The sequence below is a fragment of the Coloeus monedula genome (assembly GCF_965178545.1).
Source record: "Coloeus monedula genome assembly, chromosome: 1".
Classification (NCBI taxonomy): domain Eukaryota; kingdom Metazoa; phylum Chordata; class Aves; order Passeriformes; family Corvidae; genus Coloeus; species Coloeus monedula.
In genome coordinates this window covers 74,747,887-74,757,016 of record NC_138781.1, presented here as the reverse complement: position 1 = coordinate 74,757,016, position 9,130 = coordinate 74,747,887, and the positions used below count along the sequence as shown (strand labels likewise).

Below are 9,130 nucleotides of genomic sequence, written 5' to 3'. Positions count from 1 at the left end.
TGTGTCTTCTGTATTATTTTACTATTTCACAGTCTGCCATGCATAAAGTCAAAGTATTTGTCTTTATGAACTATAGTTTTGTTTACTAACTCCTCCACACTGAACAGCTGCTGATAAGTTACAACAGACTTTCTTCCTTCTTCCTCTATCGCTTTAATTTTTCATTTAGTATTAAAAGACAAAATTGAATTTGTTTAAATTCCAGGGGTTATGTAAGATATTCTCTGAATGAAATCAAGGAGTGCAGAATGTTCAGATAACCTCATCATTCTACAGCTCTGTGTTATCTTTAATAGTTACGTCTTCAAAAATAAACAACAACAACAAAACTCCCAAGCATTTGCTTCATGAATCTGTTTCTTCACCAAGAACATAAATGGAGCTTAAAGCCTAAAGTATAGTAGTAAGCAGAATAGGTTAATAAGAAAAAATCTACCTCATATTACCTATATAAGCAGTTCAATTTAGAGAGAGAATGAGCATCCATTCTATCAGGGGAACAGTTAGATGCATTGTTGTTCAAATTATCCCACATTAAGAGATGATTGTCACATTAATATGTCGATTCCATAGGTACTATGATACATATGACAGAGTACCCTGGATTTTGTTCCCTAACAGCTACAGAGGGAAACAAATTGCTTGAAAATCCTCAAGACCTTAAATTATAAGTGGTATAAACACTATACTGTTTCATTAGACTTTGAAGTACTGTATTTTATAGCATGTGTTTTCTTTCACCAGCCTAAGCACAGATGGCAGATGTCCAGCACTTTGATTGCTCATGAATCCAAAAGCATGTCCGCCTTTTAAATCCACACCACTGGATTCTGTTTGCTGAAAATACCCTGTGCACTAAGTTTAGGGTCTATGTGCACTGACTTTTTTGCATTACAATTGACCTATTTCATCACAGTAAGTCAGACTCTTTCTTTTTCCTTCAGACACCAGGGATTTCACGATGGGCTCCATCAGTGCAGCAAATGCAGAATTTTGTTTTGATGTATTTAAAGAGGTGAAATTTCACCGCAGCAATGACAATGTGCTCTTTTCCTCCCTGAGCATGCTTTCAACCCTGGCCCTGGTGTATATGGGAGCAAGGGGTAAGACTCAATCCCAGATGGAGAAGGTAAGTAATTTACGTGGGTGTAAAGTGACCTCTATTTGTGCTACTTGTTCCTTCTAAGTAAAATCCCTGAAAAATATTATCCATTGACGAGGTTCTTACCTGTTTTAATGCACAAGAACTAAGCCAAAGTCACAAAATGGAGAACTGAATCCAGAGTTATATATAGAAAATAATAATAAAAAATATGTATCTTTTCAATATAACAGGCAGTTGACTTAAACATAAAAAAAAAATCTCAGGGACCATAGCAAAATAGATTACCAGTCAGGCAATTTTATTTTATGATTTTTAAATTCTGACAGATTCCAAATAATGTAAGCAGATTTTCTTTTTTTAATATATAAAGAAGATAAATCCCAGAAACACAGGAAGACAGAGTATTTTTAGCAATACATAAAATGTAATTCAATTAATTTCTAGACATTCACTGGAAAAAAAGTCATCTAAGCAGAGTGGTATTTACAGTTTCCAAGCAGATCACAGAGGGCATAGACCAGTTGCAAGCTCACCTGTATCTATTTCCTCAGTTAGCATAATTTTTTTTTCCTGAGCCAGCAATTTTATCTCAAGCAATGTGTGTAAATCTTGAATTCACATTATTTTTGGTCATACTTCTCATTTCTACCACTGGTATTGTCTCTTGCAGGTTCTTCACTTTGATAATGTTACAGGAGATGGAGACATTACTGACTCCCAGGTAGAGAAATAACTTAATCTTCCTTTCTGTCTTATTTTCTCCTCAGAGCAAAAGTAGAACTGTTCTGCCTCTCCTTCTGGCAGTTTCAGACCCTGACAAAAGCTATGGTAATGACTTCAAACCGAGAGGATCTGTGGAGAGAGGGAAGGAGGGTGTAATTCACCTGTTTTTTAACAAACAGGAAGACAGCAGGTTGCTTTTTTTTTTTCAGCAGAATAAGTAATGGCATGGGGAGAATGCTTTGGGCACCAGGGTGCCTTCCCAGGCAAGTGCTGCTGGGGGATGGACTGTGAGCAGGGCTCAGCACCCTGAGCCAGGGTACAGCAGTTTGATTTTCAGCTGGGCAGGAAGATGCTGAGCAGAGAAGAGTCCAGAAGTCTCAGTGACAGGAACACAACTGCATCTTATAAAAAGCACATTTCAGGGGGCTTGTCTTGACAAGGATGAATGTGCCAGTTCAATGCACCACCACCACCACAGCACCAGGTGTCCCAAAGGTGACAGTGTGTGGAGGAAGACTGCCCTGTAGCATCGCTCTTAACTGAAAGGAACAATACTTTGGGATCTTATTTCCTTATGCAATCTGTCTTCTTTTTCCATGTCATCACCTCAGTGTGGCACTGCTGAGTACATCCACAAATCATTCAAGGATCTTCTCTCAGACATCAGGAGGCAAAATGCTACTTACTCACTCAGGATTGCTGACAGGCTCTATATTGACAAAACATACCCTATTCTTCAGGTGAGTTATATTGTGAACTGACTTCCATGAGATTTCCTGTCAATCCCCTATGACTCTGCCCTAGAGATGCACCACCAACAGTAGCCCACTCTGTTGGTGAAGAGGTGGTTGTGGGCCATGAGGAGAACTGGTACAGAATGAGTTTGGACCTTTCTGTGACTGTTAAGTGAAGGCAAAAGGTATAATGGCATAAAATATGCCTATGTTACAAATCACGGGGAGTAATCAAGATTGCTGTTGATTTACTAGAAAAATGGCTTTTAATGAAAAATATAACTTTTAAGGGAAATTTAATACATTTTATTACTTGAAATAATGAAGACCACAATTGTCAAATTTGGATTTTTTCAAAGCCAAATACAAAATCTTCCCAGTGAAAGGAAGCTTTGCTTTTGAAATCTAAGAATGTGAGAACACAGTATTCAAAATAAAGAGAGGAAGGGAAGGAGACAAACATTGTCTGTCCTTAGAAACGTGTTAAACTGAAACTGTTCTAGTAAAACAAAGAAAATATATCAAAATTTTAACTTAGAACCCTGTGTCATCAAAAAGTGCCAGACCTATATATGTGAAGCAGTCTTTCTTGTACAGCTTTAAGATTCAGTTACGGGAAGATAGCTGTGACTGACATCTTCAGTGTCTGACACGTTCAAACCCAGGACGTCGCTGTTCTTTAAACCATTCTGCTTTATTTCATAATCTTGTGTTACACATCCATATAATTCCAAGTTCTCATCAGTCTGACCACTGTAACCCTTCTTGTTATAGGAATACATAAAGTGTGCAAAGAAATTCTACAAAGCAGAGCTGGAAGAAGTTGACTTTAAAACAGCTGCAGAGGAAGCAAGACAGCTCATTAATTCCTGGGTGGAAAAAGAGACAAATGGTAAGGACTTAAAAATGGGTAGCAGGTATTTTCCCTCACCTACCATAAACTATATCCTTGTCTCCCTCTCCTCATAATCTCTAGAAAAGGTGGGTCAAGCAAGAGCAGGTTGCTTATTGCTATGAAAACAAAACTCCACAAAGCAGGAACCCCCACTCTCACTCCTACATCACAGATATTTGTGCACACCAGAGGAGCTGTATCTTACCCCTCTCTGCCCTGTCTCTTTCTCAAAGGACGGATCCAAGACTTCCTTGTGTCAGACTCTGTTGGTCTGGATACTGCACTGGTCTTTGTGAATGCCATTTACTTCAAAGGGATATGGAAAACTGCATTTAAAGAAGAACACACTCGGGAAGAGCCTTTCAATGTGACGGAGGTAGGAGGGCACAGACACACTTCTGGCCAGGGCAGCTGTTGGCCCACACAGGCAGCAGTCTGGGTGTTAAAATACATGTCACAGGTTGGGTGATTAGCTGAATCCCTCATTGTCAGTGCCTGGGCCTAAACCCAAGTAGTGTTCACAAGATCTGTGTCTGACCAGGCTTCCAGGACACACAAGTAGGCAAGAGAGGAAAATGGAGTCACAGGTCTTCTCCAAAGGCAGCGTGATTGAAGATTGAGTCCTGTCCTTTCACAGGCCTTGTACATTTGTCTGACCAAAGGAAAGAATTGCTCCCCCATGACATCATCTCACATTTCTGATTTTGCAGCAAGAGAGCAGACCCGTGCAAATGATGTGTCAGAACAGCACCTTCAAAGTGGCAAGAGTGGCTGAAGAGAAAATTAAGATCCTGGAGCTTCCATATGCCAGTGGAGAGCTGAGCCTGTTGGTGCTGCTGCCTGATGACATCTCTGGCCTGGAGCAGGTATGGCCCTGGCAGGGCAAGCAGAAGATGTATGACTTCAGTGGAGCTTGGCTGCTGTCAGACCTTTTGCTGACCATTGACATCCCAGCTGCCCACACCATGGCTGTGCTGGGCAGGCAGGGGAGCACAAAATCTGCCCAGGCGCTTCCAGGTGCTCAGGCAGAGCCTCTTAGGAGAGTCCTGAACTCAGTTTTATAAGATGAAGGTAAAGCAGTGTAGGGCTGCTGCAGCCCTGCAGAAGAGGATGTTGCTATATGCACCAGTATCCATCAGGTATTAGACGAGGTAGCAAGATTTTTACCACTCTGAGCAATTTCAAATGTTTACTAAAGAAAAAAAAAATTATCCTAGGGGAAATAAAAAAGGAAAGTGATGAAGAAAGCATTCCAAGAGCTGACTAAAAGGAAAATGAGAAAAGTAACATTAGAAAGGAATAAAGTTGAGGAAAGGGATCAATAAAATATCTTCCAAGGGAAACAGTTCTAGGGCTATATTTTTTGATGTTTTCAAAACTGTACCTTTACAAAAAAAAGGTTTGATCTGATGAAGAAATTTCCAGAAGAAAAAGGTTTCAGGAACTCCCTCAAGACAGTTGAGATACTCTCTGTAGTCAGGAGGAAGCATACAGGATAAACAAATGCATTTAAGAATATGTATCAGTTCTATTATGCACACAAAGTAAATGGAAAACAACTGTAACAGGTGGTAAACACAGCTTTTAAGGCCGTAGAACTTTTGTCTCAGACATTTCATTCCCTACCTCTCTTTGCAGCTTGAGAACAAAATCAGTTACGAAAGACTCATGGAGTGGACCAGTTCCAAGGTGATGGAAAAGAAGAGAGTGAAAGTGTACCTCCCACGCATGAAGATTGAAGAGAAATATAACCTCACATCTGTCTTAACATCCTTGGGTATGACCGACCTGTTCAGCCCCTCGGCCAATCTCTCTGGCATCTCTTCAGCAGAGAGCCTGAGGATATCTGAGGCCATCCATGAGGCGTATCTGGAAGTCACTGAAGAGGGCACTGAGGCAGGTGGCTCAGAGGTTGTGACTGGAGACATCCAACATTCCTCTGAGTTTGAAGAGTTTAGGGCTGACCACCCATTCCTTTTCTTGATCAGACACAATCCTAGCGACATGATCCTCTTCTTTGGTAGATATTGTAATCCCTAAAGAGAAAAGGGCTGGAAATAATGCTTATGTTCCCCTCAGAAACAGACCCCCTTTACTCTAGTATTGTAGTATAATCTTATCTCTTCACTCTCTCTAGGTAGAAAGCCTTCAATATCTAGGGAGATATTCCTGAAGAAGTATGTGACTTTTCAGATCTTTGGGTGCAGATATTTCTGCTTACACAAGTTGTACTCAGGACTTATATCCAGGAATAAATGAGAATTTCAAGAAGAAGCTTAGAAGTATCTTCCATTGTGATTGAATAACTTAAGATTCAGGACCAGTGTTTTGATTTTTGTGATAAATTCTGACACTGATATTGAGAGTCTGGTTTTTCTATAGGAACTCTGAAATAAACACAGCTTGCAGAATAATCCTGTTCATTTGTTGAACCTGTTATGCTACCATCCTTGAATTGATGCCTGGACAACTTGAAGATGAAATTCTTAATTTCAGCAAATCATTCCTCTTTGAGTAATGCATTTGTGCTTCTTTGTGCTGCGCATACTGTAAGGCTAAGGTCTCTTTTTCTGAGGGGGCATACAGAAAGTTTACCATTTCCTCTTAAATCATCATCTCCAAACACAACACCTTCCTGACTGATACAATTTCCCATCTTCATTCCCATGACATGTCATTGATTTTGTGAATGTCAATTGTTGGTCCTTCTATTTATTCTAATAAAAGCATTGCAAACTAAACATGTCTCTACCTGTTCTGGGTTACTGCACCACACAATCAAAATACATGATATAGTGGGTCATGATTATTGACAGAAGGGGTTTAGACTAGGATTTAGATCCTATTTTCAAAACCAGAATGTACCCATATATGAAGTCATTAAAGAACTTCTCTTTTTTTTTCTAAAATTCTGAGTTTAAGCAAAGTAAGCCCTACAGCTCCTATTTCTACCTTGAGCTTATCTCCATATGACATACCAAATAACTCAGTTTTTTAAAATCTGCTATTGTATTTCCAAATAGTTTTAAAAGATTTCCTCTTATTGCCGTCAGTAAATATATTGAGGTGATGCCTAAGAGATACAACTTCAAGAACTTGAGATAAGTCTTTTTCTTAAAAGGTGGACAGCTTCAGCTGTCTAATACCCACAAGAAACGTGTGAGGAAATCTTTGTTACTTCCTTTTGGTAACATAATCCCCTAGAGATATTATTTGTTATTTCACAGTCTTTAGGGGGAAGGCTCTTCAGGTTGCAGTTTATCCAATGGAAAGACCTATCAGTGTTAATCACTGACTTAAGCAGTCTTCCTTCTACTGGCATATGTGTGCAGAACTGCAAATCACAGTACTTAAAAAGTGTTTAAAAAAGGGAGACACTTGGCATTATTTGGAGCTGTCTCAAACATTTTCAAAGTAAGTATTAAATATTACTTGAAATGATGATGCTGACTACAGGGAAACACATCTTCTTGGCTGCTATGAGGCCTATGGGAGAACGGCAAATACTGGTCTTCCCAAGAGAGTTACAAGGGATCAGGTATGGTTAACACAAGTATTAAAGCAAAAAAGTATTTATATATATATATGCAATTTCAAGGTTTACTGTGCATATCATGTTCTGCTTCCCTTATAGTCTAAAACAGTAAACAGAGTTTTGCTACAACTAAAACAAAAAAGAAAAAGGCAGGATTGATTAAATACTGTTCTAAGGAGCAGAAGGTGAAAGTTTATAAACAATTATGAATCTGTTATTAAACTGAAACAAGCATATCTGTCACTTTGCACTTTCTAGGTACAATGAAAATAAAATTAATATTTTTTATATGATATAACATGAATATAAAAATAACTATTCTCTTGTTTAATTGTTCCTTTGTTTGATGATTATTTTAAAGAAAAGAAATTGAGAAAATCAATGGTAATGAAATAAAATGAATGAAATGGTATTTGGTTTCCTAAAACTACACATGAGAGAGGCCCATCGAGCATCCTCACTGTGAAACAGAGCTATTTGGCTCATTTTACATGGGGCCATTAGGTGTCACTAGGGATACAAAATTATGTCTCAAGACTTCTGACAGACAGACATCTGTTGAAAACTAAGTTTGGGAGCTTAATGTAAATTTCAATTTTGTTCTTAATTTTTGGGTAAGAAGATGATTATGATCAATATATTGAAAATGTAGACCAACGGCACCGTGCCTGGAACCCAGTAATTTTTGAAGAAAAGGACAGAAATACTATTTGGTGAAAGAGTAGAGGCATTTTAAGATGTCTCTGTCCTGGATGAAAAAATACCTCAGTCAAGCACTGGAGTAGGGATAGAGCTATTCGGTTTATGAAAGAGAAAACATCCTCCAAAGAGGCTAAAATGAGAGGTAAAAGTGCAGATTCAGCAAGGTTGAAAAAGATCCCTGTTATCAATGGCTGAGCCCAGTACTGTGCTTGTGCATTGCTGGTCTGGGCCAGCAGGACCTGCTGCAAAGGCACTGCCAGGGTTTGTGTGGCTGCTGCAGCTCCCATGGGAAGCAATTCTGGAAAGAGCAGCATGGAGGGTGTTACAAAAGGATGAAGGAAGAGCAGCTGTGTGGAGAGCAAACACTGCCTGCTGTTTCCCAGCTCTGAAGTCCAGCAAGAGTTTAATAATGTGAATCCCAGATCCCACAAAGCTCCCACAAAGTCTAGGTATTGTCCTGTAGTTCTTTTTATTCCCTGGCAGCATCACTGAAGTTGGTATGTCAATAAACTGCCATCTGTCCGTTTGCTACACTCCATTTTCACGATGTGCCATGTTGTTCTGGATTTAGTGTACTGCCAGGGGTCTGTGGAGCAAAAACAGATACACGCACAGGACAGCATTTGAAATGCTGTGTGAACTAAGTGTGCCTTTCCTTCTCATGTCATTTGGGAAAGGGTTGGGGAAGACTTATCTTCCCTGCCCTTTGGGGAATATAATTTTCTGAGACCATTCCACATCCCTCTGCATCTATGACTTGTGAGAGAGGCCTACCTTCTCGTAAGCAAACCAAACCCATGGTTGAAGGCACAAGATTTAGCAGGCATTATGCTGTAACCACAGTCACTAGAGGAAGTGCAGAGAACCTCCTGGACTCCATGGCAAAGCTGTCCTGGGTTCCCAAATGGTATTTGAGAAAGCACAGCATGCTGAATCAAACTGAAAGCTACATGTCTGCTAGAAAGGCTTTGACACAGGGCAGGGCTTTCTGTTTCTTGTGGCTAGTGAGCTAAGATTTATCAATATGGAAAAGGGACAGCAGAGAGGGGATTGTCAAAGAGCAGCAAGGGTGGGGCTGCTTGGCAAGGAAAGGGGATCCAGGGCAGGAGGTGATAAAAAATCAGAAAGGCAGGGGCTTTCCCCATAAGATATTGAATGCTGCAGTTCCCTACACTGCTGCTACAGTCCAGTGATTCCCAAACAAGCCTGTGGTGATGAGGTAGGTCAAATATCAAGCCTACAGGTTAAATCCATAAATCAGAGTCTGTAGTGTTCCTGACCAGAACGTTATTGTACATCGAGGAGTTAGTGACCACATAAAAATGGATCTGATCAGGCTGATCAGTGTGTGCAGTTTTGTGCTAAGTTATCTGCACATACTTCTCGGTATCCAGGCAGAAGTTCAGCACTATACAGTGCTGAACATATCATGTGGC

The 9,130-nt window shown here is 39.9% G+C and overlaps 1 protein-coding gene across 1 annotated transcript; it reads left to right on the top strand.

Moving 5' to 3' along the window:
- Positions 1–961: 961 nt before the first annotated feature.
- On the top strand, positions 962–5,497 carry LOC309579221 (ovalbumin-related protein Y-like; the record flags this gene model as incomplete). The annotated part of the gene is made up of 7 exons (XM_082292411.1): positions 962–1,129; positions 1,776–1,826; positions 2,440–2,568; positions 3,337–3,454; positions 3,691–3,833; positions 4,168–4,323; positions 5,096–5,497. 7 exons carry the CDS (start codon positions 962–964, stop codon positions 5,495–5,497), a joined length of 1,167 nt encoding a protein of 388 aa, XP_082148537.1.
- Between the last annotated feature and the right edge of the window lie 3,633 nt (positions 5,498–9,130).